General features: G+C 37.8%; 1 protein-coding gene across 4 annotated transcripts; it reads left to right on the top strand.

The window, feature by feature from the left end:
* The first annotated feature begins 1,944 nt into the window (after positions 1-1,944).
* Positions 1,945-23,690, top strand: swt1 (SWT1 RNA endoribonuclease homolog). 4 transcript variants are annotated; one of them, XM_088426624.1, is made up of 17 exons: positions 1,945-1,975; positions 2,421-2,469; positions 2,999-3,063; positions 3,197-4,160; positions 4,993-5,116; positions 5,492-5,593; positions 6,213-6,404; positions 7,756-7,849; positions 8,512-8,741; positions 10,053-10,189; positions 11,576-11,714; positions 13,425-13,564; positions 13,652-13,782; positions 14,746-14,892; positions 16,123-16,189; positions 16,270-16,337; positions 23,366-23,690. In XM_088426624.1, the coding sequence occupies exons 2-17, from the start codon at positions 2,425-2,427 to the stop codon at positions 23,457-23,459; spliced, it is 2,739 nt and encodes a 912-aa protein (XP_088282750.1). In that variant the 5' UTR covers positions 1,945-1,975; positions 2,421-2,424; the 3' UTR covers positions 23,460-23,690. The 4 variants fall into 4 exon arrangements, with proteins under 4 accessions (XP_088282750.1, XP_088282748.1, XP_088282752.1 ...); XM_088426622.1 differs by having other exon boundaries at positions 1,953-2,087; XM_088426625.1 differs by lacking the exon at positions 1,945-1,975 and adding an exon at positions 1,983-2,182.
* The last annotated feature ends 910 nt before the right edge of the window (positions 23,691-24,600 follow it).

The raw sequence follows: 24,600 nt of genomic DNA, 5'->3' as shown, positions 1-24,600 counted from the left end.
TTCTTTCAAGCAAGCTCCCTGGCATAATCTTTCATCAGGTGCGAAGGAATGTATTATTCCTCTACCTGGTTTTAAAATAATAAATGTTTTTCCTTGTTCTGTGCCTGAAAGTATTCTTATTCTTCTTATTCTACTGTATTTGGATGTCTGAATTTGATGGTTATACGTTATTTAACTTGATGCGAGGGACATTTTTGTTATTGTTTGAATATAAAACAATTCCAATTTGCATCTCGTTGAATGTAGTTGCCTCCACTACTGCGACTAATTAAACTTAGGTTGTGCAAAGATTTTGATTAATATCCACAGAAAGATGGATTTTCATCACAAGAGAATTGGCTTCTTCACTATAGTCACTGCATACCACATTATTACTCTTTCTACACCACCAAATAGTTGGAGCGTTTCCTATTTTGAACATTACACTGATATAATTCAAAGTGTTCCATCTATTTAACCCTTTAACATGTTTGTCACAAGAGCTTTTAAGTATTTCCACTCCAAGGCTATTGATGTGGTTTTGGTTTATGTTCAACAGCTGGAAAAGACAGTCCACATGCTAACCATTAAACATCACTATGTCACTTTCAGTCATCAATGAAGCTGCTTTCCAGGTTTTGTTTCAGCAGCCAAATGTAGTCTGTTACATTATTATATTGTGTTGGAAGTTGGTCCTTTGGAATTACTGTATATCTCAGTGGAGTTACAGTGACACTGTGTGGTACATCGGAATCATTGCAAGAAAGCCATCGTTTTCCTCCATTATGAACTGTAACATCTGGTTCATCATGGACACGAATCATGTAACTGTATTCATAAAAACAAACATATCCTTCATGTTACGTCACCTGAAGCGTCAATCTTGCCCACAGATGGGAGTACGTATGAATGTCAAAAAAGGTGTCAATCACACGCAGGTTGTCCCCTCTGGCTCTGAGTGTATGCTGTCTGAGATAGGACCCAATGTCCTCCATGTTATCATGAATGGGGTAATGGATTGATAGATATTACTAACAACTGATGTTGTAATTGAGAACAATTTTTTAAATGATTAAAAAGTAAAGAGGGGTAACAAAAATGCTCTTGTAGTAACTTTCAGTTAGTTTAAAGTTAAGTTTACAGAAAAAGATGGGAACAGCGAGGAAAATAATGCAAGCATTCAAAATTTTTTCCCATTCACACTGTGCACAATGTCCCTCTAACAACTCAGACGCAGTACAAAAAAGAATGATGAGAATGTTGTAGCTGTTACACTACACACTGATGAGTAGGAGGACAATGCAGTTTTGCCATTTGTGTGGCCTTGGTAGTCTAGCGCATTCGTGAATATCTACAACCAGCCAGCCATTTGCCAGTTGAAACCGAAGAGTATTATCACTGTAGTCAATCACTGTAGTCAACATTCTTTATTGCAGCATTAGCAAGTGCAAGTACGATAAAGTAATTAATTCAAATATGAACTGCTATTTTGTTTCCAGCAAAACATGTAGTGGTACATTTATGACATTTCTAGTTGAAGAAGTTTGTTTTGCTTCGTGCTGTGTGCCCTGTTATTGGCTGGCAAATAATTTAGGGTGTCCCCCACCTACTGCTCGAAGCCAGCTTTGATAGGCACCAGCAAGTCTGCGACCCTTGTGTTGATAAGCAGACATATAGAAAATGCATGGATGGATACATAAATAAATTTGTCAAAATGGCCTCAATCTGACTCTCCTTCCCCATTGACCTTGAGTCGTGCAATCTGTTTAATCCCTCGGTCTGCCTCTGACACTTATATTAGACTGTGGCCATCAGGCCATGGGGTATTCTAAGGCATTTTGAACCGCATGTTTCCATTTTTAATAATTCACCAATACTGTAAGTCATTGGCGTAGATTGATGTTTACCTGTACTTCTCAACGACAGCCAATAGAGGCAGCAGTGCGCTCAACAGCAACAAAATCTGCAAGTAGAAGAAGACTATGCAGCTGATTTGGTATGCCAAAACAGTTCTAAATTTGAGACAAATTCACATTTTTAACCAAGTAAAGCGTGTTTTATCATCGTATTTTTATCGTCATCAGCAAGACAACAGTGCCGCTCGTTCGGTATGCTATGATTTGACTGCCTTGCCTAGCATTAAAATGCGAACAACTTTTCAAAGATTTCTCAGGAGAGCCACTTTAAAACAACGTTGTTAAAGGTACTTTTAAGAGTGTTGTGTTAATATTTAAAACCGCATAACGCATTTTATACTCCATCATGCCGCTGTCGAAAGGAATGTCAACCAGAATGTTACTGTTAGAGCGCTGAACGCTTTAAACTGTAAGACCATGCTTAACATATAGGTCTAGTACGAAATGACCCAGTTTTGAAATATTGTACACTACTGTCATTTTGAACTGATGTTGTAATGTCTGGTTTTGAAATTACGTCAACAGAAATATGTCAAGAAAAAGGAAACACAAAAGATCCTCCAAAGAAGAGGAGGTAAGACGTATGTTCTACATACAGTACTGTATGTACCTAGAACAGTCGTATAATTGACGCATGCTCTTGTTACAATTTGACTGTAAAATGAAACCGTAGATGTATTAAATAATGAAAAAGACCAGCACAAACTAAACAGTACGTAATTTGAATCAAGAACCGATTATACAATTTGTTGTCTGGTACTGTCATCTTCCTGAAATACTGTGTTTTTGTGTGTGTGTATTTTTTAAACTGAATCAAATGCGGATTATATTATATTTATCAATAATTTAATTTCAAGGTTTGTCTTGAAGGATATATTAAACCAATAATGTAGCCTATTCGTAGAGGTGGCCAGCATTTTGACGAGTTGTTTAGCCCTCCTAGCAATGTATTATTCCTCAACCTTTAATTCTGTTCGCTGAGGTGAACAGAGTAAAAATTTCACTGTGTGATTTCATGCTATGCCTGTGACAATAATTCTATTTAATACAATTGTTGAAAATGTGATTCTATACTTATTTACGCTTAACTACTCTTGTTTCAGCCATCTAAGGATGATGAAGAGGGTGACAGATCCAAGAGGCGGCACAATGAAAACCAAGAGTCTAGGTTGGATTTAATTCTTGTAGTGTATCACATCTTTAATGACAAATGAATGGCACTATTCACACCAAAGAGACCATTTCTCTCATGTTTGAATTTTTCTTAACAATGTCATCGCATTTCTTCTTCCCACTTAAAGCTTTTCTGCAAAACATCAAGAACATCATGTTGAAAAGAAACACCGGCAGATCAAAAATGCTGTATACAAACTGCGAACTAGAGAAGAAACAGAAAAGCGACAAGTATATCAGGCAGATGTGGCTCGCTCAAAGTCAAAAAGTACCTCTCTTTCGACCCACAAGGATTGCCCCCACAAGGCAGAGCTTGATATTGCAAATAAAGATAATGTTACCTGGGGTAGTAAAAAAAAGGAAAGGAGTCATTCAAGATCTCAGCCTATCAGGACTTCACAAACTAGTGATCAAAAAGAAAAAAAAGACTCACAAAAGAGTTCAAATGAAAAGTCATACCGCATGAGCCCACCTCGATTAAAAAAGAAGAGAACGGATACCTGTTATGTTTCAGAGAAGCAAAGGAAACAATGCCAGGATTTGCTGAAGAGTAAATGCAAAGGTATAGAATCACACAAGTATCAAAACAAGAGCCACACTCCTGAGGTCAGAGGACAAAGGCAGACCACTCCTCACTCCAAGGACTATATAAGGGACAAGCGAACAGAGACTACCAAAGAGACAACTCAGAAAGTGTTGGCAAAAGACAAAGAAAGCTTAGAAACAAAACCATCTACAGACTTCTCCAAACAACACTTTTCTCCTTCAACCAATTCCAAAGTGTCCTTTACTATTAATAAGTCATCATCTGCTCAACCCAAACTACAGACATCTGAACATTCCCATTTCAAGATTCCACACAAGCTTGTAGAGGTTAACACAAGTGAGAAGAGTGATATTACCACTACAAGCAGGACTGCCACATGTGCAACTGAGCACACTGTTTTTGAGGCGGACACAAAACGCTTGAAACAACCTCACAGCAAAGTGAAAGTTCTTCCAAGATTTTCCAAAACATTTAAAGGAAAATATGAGAGTCCATCTTCATCAAATGCCCTTCCAACTACATTTAGAGAGCAGCCAAGTGAACAGGTGAGAGCTAACATGAAAAATGTGTTTAAATAGTGTTAGGCAATGGTCAATAGTGTCGTTTGATCTCCCAGTAAAGGGGTGGGAGTCAAACCTTCATACAAATATAATATTGGTGAAAATGTAACTTTACCCTCTCAAACATTGCTGCTGGTTTCCATCGGTTTTGCTGAGCAAAAAGTAGCAAGCAGCACAAGCACTCGTTGCGGGTTCAAAAATTGATTGACAACAGCAAAGTATTATCAACAGTACAGCTTTTGTAGTCTACCCTTCACCCCCCTACTTTAGATCATTAGATCATTCCTAGGCCATTGATTGTGAGTACCCTACTTCGTTATAGACATAGTCATGTGTAGTCAAAGTGCTAATTATGTACATATTTAACATAACTTATTTCTTATAGCACCTTGTGTGTCTTTTTTTTGCCCATGATGTATGTGATTTTGTGTTTCTTTTTGAATATAAACAAAATGAGAATGAATCTGTGTTCAACGTTTTGGACCAAATTTGCCCAAAAAGGCAAACAGTAGCAAATAGTTATCTCAAAAAACACATGAATTCTAAATCCTTTCAAATCTGCAAATTATCAGATTTGTAGATGATTGTTTATCTGTTTGAGATCAAATTATGTTCTAAAAAAATAACAATACGAAAAGAATGAACATACATCTTCAACTAAAATCTCAACATTTTCTCTTCCCCACTGGACATGGTCGTATATGTGGAAGGAAATTCCAAGAAACAAATCTGAAAATGATCAAGTTGCCCAATTTAGTCATTCATGAGAGGTAATTGGTGTTAAAGGTTTTTGATGTTAAAATATGCTTGACTGTAGATGCAAGTGGCAGAACAGCTTCAACTTGCCCGTTTTGAGAGGAGATTAGAAGTGGATGTAATGCAAAGCTATGGAGAGCTCACCTGTATGGAAATTGACCCTCCAGAAGAGACTAATACTTTCTGTAAGTTGAAAATTTTGTGCAAAATGCCATCACACGTTTAACATCATGCCTGTCCATTGTCTAATATCCAACGAAATGAGAGATTTACATTCACAGATGTTTTGCAGATGTATACCCAAAATATGAGCAATAAAGTAATCATTTTGGAATAAACAATTCTTATTTACATGACACAAGCTGCATTTTAACATTTTCTTGTTATGGTTGTAGTTCGCAGTGGTTTAGCACATACTGCAAAGTGTCTTGCCAATTTAGTCAGAATTTTCCTCCTAAAGTGTGTGATTTAATACAATTCAGAAAGGATGAAAAACATTTTAATTTAGTTCTTAATGTGTAAACCTTCATCACCTCAGGTCCTTATTTTAATTGTTTCAGGCAAACAACCTTCTCAGCAAGACTTAATCCTTGTTCTGGACACCAATATTCTCCTCAGTCATTTGGATTATGTGATAAAGCTGCCACATCATGGTCTTGGAGGTGATTTTCATACCTAATGTGCCATTCTTAAAAATCATCTCTTAAAAAGATTTTTTGTTTGTAATTATTTTGTCTATAACTATTTTGTTGACCTAATAATTATTCATATACAATTGATACCATTAAAAACACACGTTTCCACTTCCTGCAGTGCAGACTTGGCCAAGGCTTGGTTTAAGACCAATCATGGCTCATCTGTACTTTTCTGTACACTCCAAATTGCCCTTTGGTGTGTTTGTGATTGTGGATGTCCGTTCATCTCTGTGTGCCCTGTGATTGGCTGCCGACCAGTGCAGTGTGTATCCCGCCTGCTGCCCTAAGACAGCTGGGATAGGCACTAGCATGGCAGTGACAAGCAGTTGAAACAATGCATGGATGGATGGATAGGTGTACATCGAAAAAAAAGTTAACAAAATAAGTATAGCGTGAATATTATTTTTTTTATTGCTGAAAATGGCTAAGTAAGGTAAGTATCCTTTTCAAATTGCCATTGTAAAAATGTACTGTGATAGTTGATCGAAAACTAAAATCACGTTGTTAGCTTTTTGAGTTAATGCCTCAATTAACTAACATAGCAAGATGTTATCTCATTCTTTGTCCTTGTTTTATGTATTTGTAGCTTTTGGTGTGCCAATTATCCTAATCCCCTGGGTGGTGCTTCAGGAGCTGGATTCTCTCAAAAGAGGGAAAGGCCTCACGGAATCTGTGGCTCATCTGGCATGTCCGGCCATTTCCTATATTTATAACTGTCTGAAAAAGCGAGAAAAACACCTCTGGGGACAGTCGATGCAGCAGGCTGCTGAAATCAACAGTGAGTGTATAATTAAATCCCTTTCCTATTGCAAATTTGATTGTCCTTTTGTGTTTCAATTCCATGTTAAGTAGGTATATTAAATCGAACATTAGAATGATGAAGGGCAGCACGATGGATGAATGGTTAGCACATCTGCCTCACTTGAGATGTTTGGGGTTTGAAACTTTGCTCTGGCTTCCCATGTGGAGTTTTCATGCTCCCCCAGTGGGTGTAAGTAAATGGTTGTTTGACTATACAATATTGACCTGCTGATTAGCCGGCGACCAGAACAGGTTTTGCTCAGCCTCATTTCAGCTCATGAGTGGTTAAAATTGATCGATGGACTGTTAAAGTAATGTTATGTTCACCGCAAATAATTCTTTCAGGTAAACATACATAAGATATTTTCAGAAGCTGTCTATGAAATTTGTTGATAAACTAATTCTGCGGACCTGTCATTCAAAACAAAGCAATCTCAATAATCACAAGCAATGATTAGGTGAGCAATGCAAGAAAGTTGTGCAAAGAATTCAAATTCAGATAGTTTTTATTGGTGATTCTAGTACGTTGGGAATAAAGAAAAATAAAATATGAACCAAGAATTTTATTAGAGTTTTACTGTCATACGCATCGTAAGACCACACAATATAAACTACCGGTAGTTTTAAATGTGTTAAATACAAAACCTGTGCCTCCATTAGTAACACAAACACATGTGATAAGAATTAATTAATCCTTATAACTTTATCAGGTGTTCCACACAATGTACTCTGCGATCCAAAAAATACATGTTTAAACAATATATTTACCCCTGACACCTGCTTTTTGTGGGTAATAGGTACCAGGTTGTCCATGAATATTAAAAATCTATATATAATTGACATGTGCAAAAGTACATTGGGAGGAAATAAATGCTTTCTTTTTCATAATCATTTTTGAATTAATTGTATGATTAATTGGTGGTTGCTATTTTTGCTGACGAAAATCAACATCGGCTTAAAAAAAAAGAAAAAAAAATCCATATTGGTTGGGCCCTGTTTCTTACGTCATCATGCATCGTGCAGTTGGTTCGTGTGAACTCCCCTTAATGTCCAATAGGCGGTAGTAGTACTCTGCCGATTTATAGTTAAGAGTTTCATACTTTACATGACGTGAGTTAACAATTTTAACTAAAAATCAAATACTTCACATTTTGCTTTACCACTGCCACCGTCATCAAACAATAACACCGTATCCCACCGTAATCCAATCCATTAACCCAATCCTGGGCTGTTTGTAAACGACAGTATCATTTGCGTTCTACGTGCTCGATTTTTTTCTCCTGAGGTGAGAAATCTGAGCCTTTTTTTGTTTGTTTCATTCCCCTCAGATAATCTGATGGCTGAGAATAATGATGACAAAGTACTGCAGTGCTGCCTCCAGTATCAGAGTTTGTACCCAATCTGTGCTCTCATCCTGTGCACGTGAGTTCCTCTTCCCCCTAGCTGCACTGGTTCTGCAGTAGCCTGTGTTTACTGCAAATAATACACTGCATGTGACTTGGAGTAGCTTCAGGCTGAACGTGCTAGGAAGGGTGTGAGAAAGGCCAGACCCAATCATTGAGAAATAATAGCATAACAAACCCCATGTTCAAGCATGGTTGTGGTTTTGCCAGGACCCAGTTGTGTCAAAATCAAGTGCTGTTCTAAAATTGCAAAGTAGCTATTTCAAAGTTCAATTTGTGGTCCTATAGCTATCCTCATCACACTTGTCCTTGCTCCATCACTTTTCACCTTCTGTGTGGGAATCTCACGAAAGTAAAACTTAGTTTTTGATGTAATCCTTCACATGCTTTCTAAAGATGCAGTTTCATAAAATGCACAAACATTTAATGAGATTTAGCCATAGTTAAAGTTTGGGAAGAAAATCTTGCCATGTATAATGCCAATTTGATGGCGTGGGAATTTGGTTGATGTATTTTACCCCTCCATTTTAGTTTGACTTTAATTCTTTAACCATTCGACTTTTCAGGTTCCACAGTACTAAAATAAATCACTTGTCGGCCCAGCACTATTGAAATGCAGCACATCTACAGCTCACTTCATGTAACAGCTTCTCTCTCTCTCTCTTTTTTTTTTTACTTTAGAAATGATAAAAATCTATGCAATAAGGCTGTCCTTAGTGGAGTTAAGGCCTTGAGCAAGATTGACTTGGAGGCAGAAGTTGAGAGATCAAAACACAATCACCTACAAAGCACTGTCCTGCAGAAGCTTCCCCAAATCAAGCCGCCAACGCCCTCACCAATGCCAGGAAGGAGTTATACACCAGTGCCATCTCATACTCAAGATTGTCTGTCTGTAGGTCTTCCAGAGCAAGGTGAGACATGATACTTTATGAAAAAGAAGAAATAACATGACATTCTCTGTCATGGTGCAGTAGCAACGGTACATACCATTGATGCATGTTTCATGGCCAGCCGCCTACACTTGAGCTACACTGCTTTGATTACATAACCACATATCCTATCTCTATCCAAGAAATGCTCTGGTGAAACCACAACACAAATACTGACCACAGCCCTAATTTACTGTCATGTGTGTTAACTTGAACATTTATGAATTGTTCATGCTTCATTAATTTCATTCATGCATTTTGTTTTATCCAGCTTTGTGAAAACAGTTTCCCAAAGGCCCTTTTTCTTTTGTAGCCTAAAGCAAAAACTAACATGGCAAATTCGGATGAATTTGGTCTGCAATCACTTCAGAGAATTCAAATGGAACTTGTGCGGCATGTTCTCTCATACAAACTTTACACTTTCAAATATGCATCTGAATATTTCATAAAGTTTGATTGTGTAACCACTTGCAATGCTCTAGTGAAAAACACAACACAAATACTGGCCAAATTTTCTATTACAGCTGTAATTCCATGTCACCTGTATTAATTTGTACATTTAATTCATCATTCATGCTGCAATTTTTTTCCATTTCACATTTTCTTAATCCAGCTTTGTGAGAACAGTTTGTCAAACGTACTTTTTGTTTTCTAACCCAAAGCAAACCATTTTTTTTTTCAATTGCTGGTATTACTCAGGGAAGCTCACATGATCCAGGTGGGTTTCGAAAGGGAGACCTCACCCTTGACATGACTACTACAACAGTGAATATCCAACGTGAATCGAACATGTGGCCTTCATGGAAACACACATTTTTTTTCACAAAGCAATCAATGAAGCATGTACTGTGATGATTCTCACGCATGGCTCATGGATTAAGTCTCATAAAATCTTGCACTCTTGAGCACATATGTATTGTTGTTCCAAAACCATGTGGGACTGTCAGCATGCATTTGATACTCAGTTAGCAATTGCATGTGTTAACATGAGACGCAAAGTCCAAAATTTACATTGCAGACAGTGATGTGAAAGAGTTTATTTTGAGCTTTTTTTTTTTTTTTTAAGGTTGATTTTTACTGCGTAAAAAAGAGACCAAACCTCATGTATTACTGTGTTGTAGGCTCTTTTAGTTAATGGTCATGTGTTCCAATACCTTTGACAAAGCAAAATATGTTCAGTCATTTCTATCATGTTAACATGCAAGCACATGAATGTGAAGATAAGCTTCTGTTGTCACGACTGTTCGCTAGTCTTGCACCTCTAGTCATGTAGACACATGCATCCAATTCCAGATAGCAAAAACCCTAGAGTGGAAGAAGAAAAGAAAATGAAAAGATGCCTCTCTGAGTTTGAAGACTGCCTGCAGGAGGTGCTGTCCAATGTGCTTGAAAAAGAGATGAAAGCTGTTTATGATGACTTGTGGGAAGAGGTACAGTATGAATGCCATGTACTGTATATAGTATTTTAGTCAGAGGTGGGCATTTTATTTATTTATTTATTTATTTATTTATTTATTTATTTATTTTTTGCTGAGTCGCCCCTTCTATCATATCCGGTCCGCCATTTTTTCAAGCCAAACTAAATTGTAATTGGTCCATCGGAAATGCAGAAACATGTTTTTAACTAGACAGTGCAAATTTTTGAAGAGGAGTTTGGCAAACATGTTGTGACCTACTGGTCAGTGGTCACACAAAAAAGTGCTGAGTAATGGCAGGAAAGAGTCAATTATCGCATTATGATTACAATTATCCAAGAAGAATATCCTTTCTTTTCACAACTACTGAGGTAACCCTTAAGAACGCTGATTGGGCTGGCCTCTACGATGCTTTCAACACCCGACTCCTCCTGCGGTTTATCTGGTAAATCCTGTACAGATTTCAACTGGACTTTCCTCTTCCTGATGGAGCTGAGCCCAGAGGCAAAGCCCTTTATTTTCCTGTTGATCTATGTTCCTGCCCTCACCTATGGTTCCGAACTGTGGGTCAAGACCAAAAGGACGAGTTCCCAGATACAAGTAGGCGAAAGTTTTCTCCACCGGATGTCCGGGCAACTAGTCAGGATGCCCCCTGGATTTCTCCCTGGTGGACGACCCGGGACACGCTGGAGAGACTATATCTCTCGGCTGGCCTGGGAATGCCGTAGGATCCTCTTGGAGGAGCTGGACGAAGTGGCCTGGGAGAGGGAAGTCTGGGCTTCCCTGCTCTGGCTGCTCATCCCGCGACCCGACCTTGCATTAATCAGTGGGTAATGGATGCATGGATGGATATTCAAATATCAAGAGTTTTAGTTTTCCAATGGTGTATAATGCATACTATGGACAAGAAGACAGGGAGGTGGCATAAAGCCTCTGGCTTGTTTTAATTAGGAACCACATTCAGTTTGTGTTACTACATTGGTTTAAGTTCGCGCCACAGCATATTGGCAGGCTTCTTACTGTGAAAGTACTGAAATAAGTTGAGTCAAATCATATATTTACAGGTTGTACAATCTGATTTCATAATGTACTCAATGGACTCCGCAAACACCTGCACAGAACAGTTGGCTTATATTTCCTTTGGGAAAAGAGAATGGTCGGCTCGACGGACATCTGACAGAATGTCTATCCCGACGGTTACTACCATGGATGAAAACCACACTTTTCAACATTCTTTTTCTGTCATTTTAATAAGCGTTCCCATCATTTGTCGGTTCGTCAGTAAAACAGGTGTCTGTTGGTCCTGACTGTCTGCCCACTTTAGGACATTTGAATGTTTGATTTAGTGTAGTGTCATCTCTAAATGGATCACATCTGTGTGCACTGTTCCTCTTTCTATAGATCATCTGCATAAAGCCGCCCTGGAATCTTCTTGACATTTTGCAATGTTTAAAAAGGCACTGGAAAGCAGTATTTGGATTCATTGTCCCACGACATTTGCTGCAAACAGTTTTAAATCTCATCGATTTCTTTAAACAAGGTAAGAAGTCTAACCCAGGTAGATTTCTACAAATCTTGCATTATTTCCAAAATATATCTCCATGTATTAAATGCAAACGCATGCAAGTTCCAAACAGCTGACTGAACAGAAGGTAAAACAGAGTCATTCCCTGCTCAAAAGCCCCAGTCCACTGGGGAATGACGTTTGCTGCCCTGCACTGCACCAGAACTCCCCGGAATAGACAGAATTAGGTCACCTTCTAAAACAGGGCACTCTAATATGTGTCAGTATACTGCTGAGTCACTCTTTGCACCGCCTCTTCATCTGGCTTGCAACTCCTTTACTGTATCTAATTAAATTAGTCACCAGGCATGTGCAGATAATAGCCTCTCTTTTTCTCTCTGCACCCCCTCTCTGAGGGTGAGGATGAATTCCTCACCATCACATGTTTTTTCACCCCACTGGTCCACAAGCACCATTGTCAACATCAATGCAGCTGGGCTGTCTGCCGTTATAGTCCAAAAGAGATGGGAAATATGCAGAAGGTGGGGATAAGGAACTGCTCTTGTAAAAAATTGCAGCATGTAATTGATTCTCTAGCCTGTGAAGGCTGAGCGGTGTAAGATGACAAAGCAGAATTGTGTGGCTCTCATTTGAGCAAACATTCATGGCAAATAGAACATTTTGATTTATTCCAAAATAAATAAACAAATAAATAAACAAATTAACAAACAAATGTTTAGACCACTGATTTTAAATCAGTTCAAATTTTAAATACATAATTTGGGCATAACTTGCTTAAATGCCACAATTAAGTGGTTAGGCGTTATTATTTAGACCCCTGATTTTAAATCTGTTCAAATTTTAAATACATAGTTAGGGCATAACTTGCTTAAATGCCACAATTAAGTGGTTAGGAGCTATTGTAAACTAGAGCTGTAGTGGTTCACCGCGCTCACCATTTGGTATTTACCTCAGTTACCTCAGTTTCGGGGTTACATTTGGGTACAACAGTATTACAGAAAAAAGCGACAAAGTTCCCAAAGCATTTTTTAAAATAGTTTTACTGTAGTTTATTTTTAGCAGACAGTTGTGCGTGTCACAGTTTGTCCGACAGCGTTATTTAAAAACTTTTCAAACTTCATAAAATAATTTGGTACACATAAGTTTTTCTTAGAAAATAACGCTTGTCTGCTGTCAGGGAGATACACAAGCTCTCAAAGGCATGGGAAGCTCATCGATCTCGACATTATAACACCACTGTACACTGCTGCACCTGGTTTGGAGTGTAGGTACGGCTATAAACTCGTGCATTTGTCGTCTGTGTGCATGTGCTGAACCGAGACATCCTAGACCGTGTGGGATGAATACACCTCGAATGTAAACATCATATAAACCACCCATCCAACATTCTGCCAATTGTGCAAACGCTTAATTTTACAAATTTTCAAATTGGCAATTTTTAAAATGAGAAATAATCCAATAAATTTGATCTATTGCCCATCCCTAGTTTGGTATTGGTTCGATGAATACGTGTATTCAGTATTTGCTGCTCTTGTTGTCTTTATTGCTGTTTGACATAGCTTCTTGCCAACGTGACTCTTTTATGAGCCCATACAGCATACAGGATGACATAATTATGCTTTAGGGCATATTGAGAGTGAACTAGGCTCTATAAATATATTTGATTTGCTTCAATGTGGATGACAACTCCTTAAAAGGCATGAATGTGTTTCTTTGTTCTCTCAGTTCACTCAAGGGACCATAGTTCTATTTTGGTGTCTATCCAAGAAGCGAAGGAGTTTGTTAAGGAATTTGGAAAAAGGTCAAGCCATGTTCCCGAGGCACTAACTGCAATGAGCAACATCGTCCACAAGCTCCAATCACAGGTTTTCTCCATGCATGAATTTTTTGTGTATTTTTTATCCTCTTGATAATCAATAAATAAGTTACCTCATTTGAATTTTCTCATTAAGCCTGAGTCAGCGGTCTGTGATGTTGTAATGAACGAGGATGATGAAGTCAAACAAACCACTTCCTCTCATGTCCCCCATCATGAAGTCTGGGCTATGTTTGAAAACATTTGGTGTAAAGTCTGTGAAATAAGGTGAGCTTAGTGGCAGCTACAAAGGTTTTGGTGTGCAGGCTTTTCAAATTATGGTGTGAATGCAAACTAATACAAAACTAACTATAAAAGAATATATTGCATGTGCATATTTTCAATTAAAAAAAAATGTTACATGATTTCACTGTTTGTTGGCTCTGTGAGTCTTATGTTAAAGTGTTGTTAAAAAAAATCACAAATGATTAGCTCCATTCTTTAATCTTGCCCACCAGTTATATATGTTGTGAAGAATGCTTTTAATATTTGTTGCATTCATTTATTTTAAAAAGTGGTTATGAGAATGAATGATCTTAACATGCAACTTTTTTTTCTTATTTTTTTTTCATAAACTATACTACATAAATGTATTATTCATGTTGTACTGTATACTGTATACTCTTATGTGTAGAGTTACGTAATTGGTTTGACTTGGTAGAGGTGCATTAGTAAATGTATACATAATTCATATTGTATGCATTTATTAAGAATTGAATACTTCATTCTATTTAATTCAATTATAAATACAATTAAAATTAGAATACACTTATAATATAGTGACAGTATTTCTGAAACTTTTTTTTTTTTTTTAAACAAATGACTCTTTTTGCCAGTCGAAATTTGGCCTTCCATTTGCTCCTCACTGGAGTTTTGGGGCTTCACTTTTTTTTTTTTTTGCTTTCTTTAAAAAATGTTTTGTTCTGCCTCTTGACCTTGAAGAACTACTACTGTACTTTCCAAAGTGGTTATATCGTAAAGTTAATACTGTTTTTACACATGTGCAAACAGTTGAAAACACTTAATTATGGAGAAAAATTATACCAAAATAAAATGCTGCACCACTTTTTCGGCAAAGGGGATACCCTGGCTGCCAGTATCACTGCCGTAAAATATACACATATCACCCCCCCCAAAAAAGGCTCTCTCTAAGGCATTTACTGCATGTGTCATTTTTTGTCGTTATTCCAGCTTGGAAGTGTTCAAAGCTCTGGCCTTTGACCCTCACACCAGACAGAGTGCTTTGCCAGTAGGAGGTCCTGCTCCACCACAGGATGCTGTTGTCTGTCTGAGCCAAATGTCCTCCGTGGTCTCACAGCTGCTCCAAGCCTTCATCAGGTACTGTATTTCCACTTTACTGCGGTCACTGTCCACGTTCTGCATCAGTATTCGTTATATTTAGGTGACATCAACAGTCTAAATGTTCTTGTTTAATTGGCAGATTTATGTCAGAGAAAAAAAAATCAAGATAATTAGTTTAGTATACAATGTTTTCCATTTGTTGTAATCGTTCACACAAAAACCTCAGGCTTCTGCTGGAAAGCAAAACTGTCAGGAAAGGTCTTCTAGAATATTTGAACTTTATTTGGATTTATTCCAAGTCACTTTAAATGTTGGCATTTGTTTGCTAACATCCATTTGTCATGGTCTTAAATGTGTTCTTATTTCTGATTAGCCACATCCCCAGTCATAAGAAGGTCTCATTATTTCAGCCGTTTGTTCTTATTTTGCGTTTGTAAACTTTTTTAACCTCCAATTAAAAAAAAAAAAAAAAAAAAAGTCAAACCATGCACAAAACCATTCTCATGATTTAAAAGGTGTTTTGTTCTTCAGGTCTGGGCCTGTCTGCACTCTTTCTTGATTGTGTACTTTCTCACAGCTTGTAGACCTTTCATTTGCCTTGACCTTCCAGCTCATCTTATCTTTTTCAACGCTACCCGCTCAAGTTACTTCTGTTTTCTGCGCGGCTTCCATAAGGCATTGGCGGTGCAAGATGTGCCTTTCTTTAGAGCCAGTGATCTGCTTCACTATATTCAAATTTACAACACCAACTAGGCATCAGTACATTATAACTATTTGTTGTACACATTGCCGTCATAAACAATTGAAATTAAATTAAAGAAGACCATATTAATATTTAGGCTTCATACAGTCAGATTCTTGTAGATGATAACTGGCGAGTTTAAAAACAAAACAAAATGATAAAAACACTTGTAACTGATCACGGATTGAGTCGATTGTCCAAAATCTTACTTACCAAAAGTTACTCAAATATTCCTATTTTTCTTTTATTGTCTCACCCACAAACATAACTTAAATACTGTACTCATACATTATTTGGAATACCTCTTAAAAGTTACCTTAATACTCAAATAGAAACTGAAACAGTACCTAAAACATACCTGTAGATGGTCTATTTTAAAGAACAGGAAACTCACAGTCGGGAATCTAATGACTGAAATGAATGAGTGGATGCTCCCTTTGAAATGCTTTATGTACTAACAATATGATGAAAAACAATAGTAAGAATTTGTATGTCACTAACTTTTTTATTTTAATTTTTCCCAGCGTTCTGTCCCCATCTGCCGGTTTGACGGAAGTGCAAGTGCTTCTTAGCACGATCAGATCCAATAAGGTCAGTCCTACTTTTTATCTGCAGCAGTTGTCTACATTTATTCCATCTTGAGTTTTAAAAACTTATGCATTGTGTTTCAGATGGTTGATGTTAATTCCAGACTGACGGACACGGATCTACTCGGTTGTTTCTCACAAGAAGATTATAGGTAGGACAAGTACAGTACATAACATGCTCAACAGAAGCGAGTGCATACCTTTAGAAAAGTAAGCTTTTAATTTGGGCTGCCAAGATATTGAAAAGAATGAGAGATATACTAAGATCTGCAAACACGTGATCAAATTAATTGTAAACCAATTCCAATATGAGTGCTCCAAATTAATGAAACAAATCAACAATCATGTTTATTTCAAGTTGTTATGTTATAACACTGTCAGTTTTTGTTCATTTTCAGCATCTGGCATGGATAGCTTTTTGGAGTTTTTGGTTTATTTTGGTGAACAACTGACCCAATGTTGGTTTAGTTAAAATGCGCAATGTCATATGGCTTAACACAAATTACACTTCAAGACAGTAGGACTAACATTTGAGCTAAAGGATCCAAATAATTTAACCAAAACCAGACTAACAGAACATGTTGAACCAAGTGCAAATGTACTGCTCTTGTTTACTTAAGGTCTTAAGTTCCATTTTTATTCTCCCAAAACATCACACACCCAGAAGCGGCCTTAGGAGGGAGCTAAACGACAGTTACAGAAGTATTACACTTTTGCACAAGCTAAACTACATGAATCAATACCGACAGTTACATCACCGCCATCATATCTGTTTTTAGGTAAATATTTATATTTAAATGTCACTTCACCCAATTGTAAGTCAATCGGACTTTTTGGAATAGAAAATGAGGATTTGTCGGAAAAGGGTAAATATTTGGAATAGGAAAAATACATGCAGTCCTCTTGTGATATGTAGAAAATATAAAATTGGAAATATCATAGAATAGAAAAAAACTATTTATCTGAGAAGTGAAGAAAGTAAGAACCTGGTCAGGGGTCGAACCACAGACCCTTCACGCGCAGTACTTTAACCATCGTATCAAGTAGCCTTTTGTTATGTTACAGATAAAATTATAATTGAGAACGAATGGGACTGTCTCCCATTGGGAATGACATAGATAAAATTCTAATTGACAACGAATGGGACTGTTTCCCATTTGGAATGAATGTTGAATTGGTTCGAAAAATGTGGAATTATGGAAAAATATCTGCAATGTGTGAATTATTGGAATGTTGGGAGTGATAACGCACTCACAAGGCAGGGAAGCAGCCGTGTCATTTGGATCGTTTCAGAGGTTGCGTCGTGCTGACAGGCGCACTTCCTCATAAACACGGTTTGGCGCGTTTTTGCTGTGTCAACGCAGTTCAATGAGTTCATGCGTTGGTCACGTGATTGTTTTAAAGTAGTACACGCACTGACGCGGAGGATCTCTGAGCTCGGCGCACGCGACGGCGCATTGGTGTTGCGGACCCATCATACATACATACCTACATACATACATACATTTGTGTGTATATAACACACACATCACACACACAAAATAAATGTAATCTTTTTATGCCTCTATAATTGTAACAGCACTGGCTGGAAGCATGTTTCCTGATCTTTTAGCCCCATCCTCATGATGTGATATTCCAGAAACGCCCGTAGGAAATTTTATTCCACCCAACACAAACATCTACTCGTGCTGATGAGAATCCACTCGTCAAGGTCACTGTCCGAGGAAGACGCGTACTGTCTGGACACAAGTTATGAAGCAGAAAAATTATGGTGCACATTTTGATGGCCCTGTTTCCCCTTGCAGTGTATCGACAACAGGAGATTTACAATCAGTATAATTAAAAAAAATATGATCTCACAGGCCGCATCCTTAGTTACACAAGCTAATTCCTAAATCCATTACAACAGTAAATCAATAGCATTTGAATTGACAAAAATAATTCTTGATTTTAATTGACACTGTCAAACAGGTATAAATGTGACAATGATTATTTTGTGCCTGTTTGGAAGGTATTGGAAGACCTTTTGTCATTGAGGCAGGTAAACCTAATTATGTAATAGCAGTGTAGATGCCACTGCACCCTTTTAACTATGTACAATCGTAAACATATGAAAACAATGTTTTAGAAGAAACAGTGGCCGTATTCTGCACAAAATAAATCATCTGTCATGGCCATCGTCACATGTTTGTGCTGCTGAATTGCAGCTGGCTGCTAGCATGGAAACCATGGAAACAAGCCAGCGTTATGTTTGCGTCCCGTGCAGTTCCCTGACTCGCAGGCTGGTTCCGATTATTTCATTAGTCACCTTTCACTTTCAATAATACAATTCAGCAGTCCGTTTTTTTATTAGAAATTGAAATTTTCTTCACCAAAATTTTTAAATACTTGATTAATTTTGAACTTTTTTTAAGAATTGTCAAAATGTGATTAAAAGATAATACCATTTAAACAGCTTGTGTACACATTTACCCAAGACGTCATTCTGTTGTCATCGCAAATTCGTACCGAAGTTCACACGGTTGTGATTGACGATTTTACGTTGCGAGCACATCGACGCCGTTGTTAAATATTTGATGTCAGCTGTGAGCACTGGAGTACTGTGACGCCATCAGTCAAATAAGGTATATTTACGCTGCTCACGCAATTTATTCTGCTAGGTAAAAAAGGGCACTAAAATTTGTTTGTTTTTAACAGTTAGGACTGTCATTTCACAATACAATAGGCAAACCAACACAATAAATCTGATTATAGCAGTAACCATGAAAGGAAAACAAATTATATAACAATATTTCAAGTGTCACTCACTCTGATGGAGCAAAACCACAACAAGCAGCAGGCCCTAATTATTTTGTTGATCCAGCCCTTTGTGTGGATCTGATGCATTTGCCAATGGGTAACTAATGAAAAGTCGTGTCCACATTAGAATACGTGTTGAAAAAACCTGATTTTACTGCACCCCAGATCCAGCTAAACATTTAAGTACTCTGTGAACGTCACTATTTCACTTGCGTAATATTCCCTATAAAATATTAGTTATTAGTCCAACAGTGTTGTATTCTGTATGAAGAAAGTTGCAATGCGCCTTTTCTATAGAATTGGCATTTTTTAACCAAATAAAATGGAACACTGCGAGTCATTTGCAGCATACGAAAACTATCTTTTCTCATTTGTTTGTTGATATATTTAGTTTATTTATTTAATCATTTCTAACTGTTTTGTCCCTTGTGTATTGAATTGAACGATAAAATCTTGGTAGTTTAAAACATAATGGGTTTTAAATTTTAAAATGAATAATTGTTAAATTTTAAAATTCAAATTAAGTATTTTTATGAAGACTAATATGCGGGTATGTATATATTTTGGTTGTTTGGTAAAAACAATTATGCAATTACACATAACAACACATTTCCACTTAAGAATGAAAGACTAACTTTTATTTATTTTTGGGGAATATTTTTTTTTCTTCTGAAAGTTAACCTCAGTTTAGCAGCACACTTGTGTGTAAGGGGGGTTTGCTCAAATGTGGTCAGTAGGAATAGCAACTGTATCAACCTGTTGAGATTTTTTTTTTTTTTTTTTTATTCCTTTTCAATTTTATGATAAGAGAGGAATTTCAAATAGGGTAGCCATAGTTACCCGAAAAAGCTTTCAATTGCCTCATGCACTCCAATGGGAGAAAAATGAATCATGTTTATTAATTTTCAAGTGCTCTGACGATGGCAAAGAAATCAACTTGAAGAAGTGGAATGTCCTTCTGCCGGCTGTATACACTCTGTATTATTGGAAATATACTTCCCTCCAAAAGTTACAGCAGCCATGACTTTTGCACCATGATTCAGAGATGAGCTTATTTATTTTAGATTGTGAGGTAAGAGATTATTTTTCTTCTTCATACTTTAGCCTTTCCATCACTTTGAAAAACAAGCTTCTGTGCAAAATCCAATTTAGCCTTCGCATTCTTTTTGCTAATGAGTGCTTTGCATCTCGTGGCGTGCCTCGAGAATGTCAGTGGATTGTGATGCATTCACCCCTGCCTTGTGAAGTGAGGCAGTGACGTCACTGTCTGTTGTCTTTGGGTGTTTCTACCCCGCTCTCACAATATTTGTCATCTGCTACCGTTGATATCCTTGGCCGACCTTTTCTATGTCTGTAGCTGAATGCACCAGTAGTTTCTTTCTGTTCCAGGACATTCTGAATTGTTGTACTGGCTACGGCCAATGATTATGCAACAGCTCTGATCGAGTTACGCTCTTCTCTTAGCTTCGTATTTATATTGCTGCATCCATCCTAGCCCTCTGGTTGTTTTTGCTCCACAGCAAATACACTTTTCAAAGGTGATGCTAATGTAACGTGATGCTAATGTTTGAGCAAACACTTTAAAAAGCAACACCTGAGCAGCCAGCTACTAATTAGTAACAGCGAGGTCAATGAAAAATACTGTTTCTTGAGCATCAGATGCTGGTTTTAAGTGTCAGTACAGAGCAGTTCTTTGTGTTTACTAGGAGGTGGTCACCATAGTACTTTGCGGGGGACCGAAGACTTGAATAAGTTAGGTCATCTCCCCGGTGTCTCATGAGGGTTTGTGTTCAGACAATACTGTTGCCAGTTGATTTGTTGCCAGTTGACACCTGTCACGTGTCAGCTGTTGTGTAACACAAAAGGTCCTGATGCACTTCAGCCCTTTGTGTTTGCGTGTCTGTGTGTATGCGGGGGTGTTTTTGTTTTTGCCGCAAGGTAGAACTCATATTCTGGCTGTCCTTGTGGGGACCACTTGTCCTTGCCAGGCCATTTTTGTGAGGCCCACTTGTCCAGACCTCTTTTTGTCAAATCTTGGTTACAGATTTAAGCTTCAGTTTGCTTGATCTTAGGTTAAGAGTCAGGATTAGACAATCAGTTGAGACATTTAAGGTTAGCGGCGAGGAAATGCATAGTCGATATGATGTCCCCAATAAGTAAGACAAGGCTGTGCGTGTATGTCTGATGATCAAGTCCAATGACCGACTGACTGACAGTTGCTTGTGTTCAGAATTTTTTAACACATCCCTGGCGATCCCGCTCACACTTGGAGAACCGGACTGTCATAATTGCTAAACCAAACACTAGAGCAGATTATGATTAACCTCATGTTATGAAACCATTGAGTCATGTCGAACTGTCAGGCTGAAGAAGGCTAAATAAATTCACGATGGAAATAGTGTGAACAGCCAACACACTGGTCTGTCCTTCTCCCCTCCCCGAACTGATAGAAAGTTTGAAGGAAAGCAAACAAGCAGCGTGTTCCCTCGCTGCATCTGTTATTCGACAGCCGTTGCCAACAGTGTGCTGCAGTCAACGTGACCTTTTCTTACTTTTTTTTTCCCGCTCTTTTGTTATGACAGCAGGGCGCTATGGTCTAACGTCAAATTCTTCCATGAATAGTTTCCCATTCAATGCCACGGTCCAGTGGTTTGTTTGATTTTTTTTTCACATTTCAACACACTCACCATTACCAGCACACGTGGATGAGGTCATCGACTTGTCAACAGGAAAACTGGCCGCATGTGTGTCTAGCATTGTGTGTCTAACTTTGCCTCTGTACCCTTTTTGGAACTTACAAGATGGATCTCAAACTATGACTAATTTAAGTGCTTTTTTTTTTTTTTTAAATCATAATCACACCTTTCTCATGCTAGTTTAAAAAAAACAAAAACTTGTTCTCTGTACAATTTTAAAGGGTCGCAAGTGATTTTTGAAAATGTATCACATCATTTTAGTTTTTCTGTTTATTGTGTCTCACCGTTTACATTTGTGTAAATGTGATGCAGTTTGAATAGTGATAGCGTATTACTAGTGCTTTCAGAGTTTACTCAACAAATTGTATTATTAATAATTCGAGGGCAATTGCTTTTTTTTCTCCCTTTTTGCCAGGCATGGAGGATTAAGCAAGGGCCATCTTGTGTTTGTCTTAAAAATCCATCCAAACATCCATTATCGTCCATTCATCCGAGGTCGGGTCGCGAGGGCAGCAGCCTCAGCAGGGAAGCCCAGACTTCCCTCTCCCAGCCTTAAAAATCTTCTCAAATTCATAAATTGTCTTAAAATGTTTCTCAGAAGTGATGGGGCACTTTTCTTTGCTAAGAACAATTTTGTGATATCAAAGAAAAAGCATACATAAACAACACTAGGAGGCTAAAATTATTGCATAGATTGTCAAAACATGCCGACTTTCAATATGCCACGCTGCTGTCACTTCTAAATGCTTGAAAACGGGAGGTCAAAAGGTACACCCTATAGGTGTCAAATTGCCATTTACTGCCATTCAAAATTGGAAATATTGTCCGTTTTGGACATATTGAAAAGCCGGTTTTATCATGCATTTCCTCCGATTTTTGCATTAATCCTTTCAACGGTAACGGGGCGCAATAAAAAATGTTGGCGTTGACACCCTAAAAGCACCGGGTTGCACTAACGGCCAGCTAGATTTGCAAGCCTTTCAATGACGTGAGCCTGGACTCCCATAATGCAAAAGTCTTCAAAAGTCATCATAATTTAACAATGACATAATACATATCACTATTTCAATATGTAAATATATAAATATACAACGTAGTTACTTTTGCTATTATCGCATTTTCACAAAAAAAGTGTATGTATGTATGCATACACAATTTTGAGGGGTTGAAAGTAAATACATATTTATATTTGATGATGTTGTGACCCTTTCAAAGTCATCCCAAGTTGGGTGATGATAAAGCCAGGCTCGTGAAAAATCCCAGGGGTTAAACAGATGAACAATGTCTTAATACATCAATAATGTAATTAAAAGTAAAATGGATTGTAATATTGCTTATTATAAAGTGTCATATCAATACTTTGACACCGTGATATTTTTGCTCACGCTTTTCACACCGTCAGAATTTTATATTGGCCCATGCTTAGTCTGGAAGCTACTGACATCCCCAAATTTGGAGTTTTCTTCCAGCATGTGACACATGATATGATTTGCATAAAGTGCCTGTTCTTTTTTTGGGCGCACGTTTCTCTTGCTCATTGTAATTCAAGTCCACCTTTTATTTATGTTTTTTTTCTGGCGCGGTTCAGCATTCCTGTTCTGTAACGGCGCCAGAAAACTCAACATGGACTATGAAAGAAGCTTCTTCAACCTTCTTCCGTCTTGTTGATTCTTTTGTACCCACAGAGAGAAGCTGAGATTTGGAGTGAACCAGATGACCGAGCTAAAGGACGCCCTGGACCACTGTGTTCAGACTACGGCTCAGCACTGGCCCCGATAGCGCGCTGCCTTTGAATGCTAACACTACGTTTAACCTTGTGAGTGGTGTTTGTCGAGCTCAAAAAGGGATGGAAAACGTAATCCAAAGTGAGTACTTTTCCGAACACTCATTATCCTGTTGTTCAGGCTCCCCGGGCTGTATATTTGTTCGTTTTAGTTTTCATATACTGTACATAAAATGCAATCATTCTTTTATTTGGTTGTTCGATTCTATAAAACCTGTTCAAATGTGTTTTCACATATTTATTATTTTTGGACCATATGAAACCGTCTCTTCGCAAAAGTGCAGCCATTTTGCCACTTGCTGTATACTACAAGCTGAGCCGTGATTAGTTGTCATTTTCAAGCGTCTCTTGACCAAACACAAAAAAAAGTGGCAAAAATGGCCACCACCTGACATGAATAAAAACATTTATGCAGTACTGCTCAAATCAAACTCCACAAATTCCTTATCAAAATGTTATATTTAGACTAGTGGGGACGCATAAAACATATGCGAACTAGATTTTGGTCTCGATGTACTTTTTGAACTAGCAGTACTTAGCTGCTTAATGAGCATAACATTTGAGTTTTATTTTTCTTCCCTAAGATTTGTATATCTTTAGGAGGGGATTCTACTTCAATTAAAAAAAAAAGGATTCTCAGATGCATTAGGGCTGCTTTTGTAAAATGTACTGTAGCCGCGTTCATTACTTCAAAGACTATAGAGCACATATCCCCCTCAAGCTCACCTGTCCAGTAGCGTCATGCATACGCTGTGACCTAGCTGAGGATGCACATTTATATATACTACAGCAAAGATTATGGCAGCTTTGCTCATCTTGAAAGCATCAAGTGACACACTGGTTTAACTGGGTTTATTTGTGACGAGTGGTGGAGGTGTAAGGTGCCAGTTATACCACGCGAGAGGTTTGAAGTTGATTCAGGTAGTTAGTCCAGATAATCCCCCAGTCAGACGCTCATGCTGTAAAAGCACATCTTAGGTTGGGCGTGAGAAATCGTGTCAACGTAAGATCAAACTAAATGAGGGTAAGGTGCTAAATGCTGTACAGCCATCTGCCAGCTTGCGCCATATAGCTCAGGATCAATATGTAGGACACAGGGAACTTTGTCCACTGATGCTCACATTTCAAAATGAATCG

The sequence above is a fragment of the Hippichthys cyanospilos genome, chromosome 10, assembly GCF_059441005.1.
Source record: "Hippichthys cyanospilos isolate Australia breed blue-spotted pipefish chromosome 10, RoL_Hcya_1.0, whole genome shotgun sequence".
Lineage (NCBI taxonomy): Eukaryota > Metazoa > Chordata > Actinopteri > Syngnathiformes > Syngnathidae > Hippichthys > Hippichthys cyanospilos.
This window is presented reverse-complemented; position numbering and strand designations above follow the sequence as displayed.

Coding starts and splice junctions, on each gene's coding strand:
- swt1 (XM_088426624.1), top strand. CDS start 2,425: ATGTCAAGAAAAAGGAAACACAAAAGATCCTCCAAAGAAGAGGAG. Junction 5,117..5,491: donor AGAAGAGACTAATACTTTCT/GTAAGTTGAAAA, acceptor TAATTGTTTCAG/GCAAACAACCTTCTCAGCAA. Junction 6,405..7,755: donor GCAGGCTGCTGAAATCAACA/GTGAGTGTATAA, acceptor CATTCCCCTCAG/ATAATCTGATGGCTGAGAAT.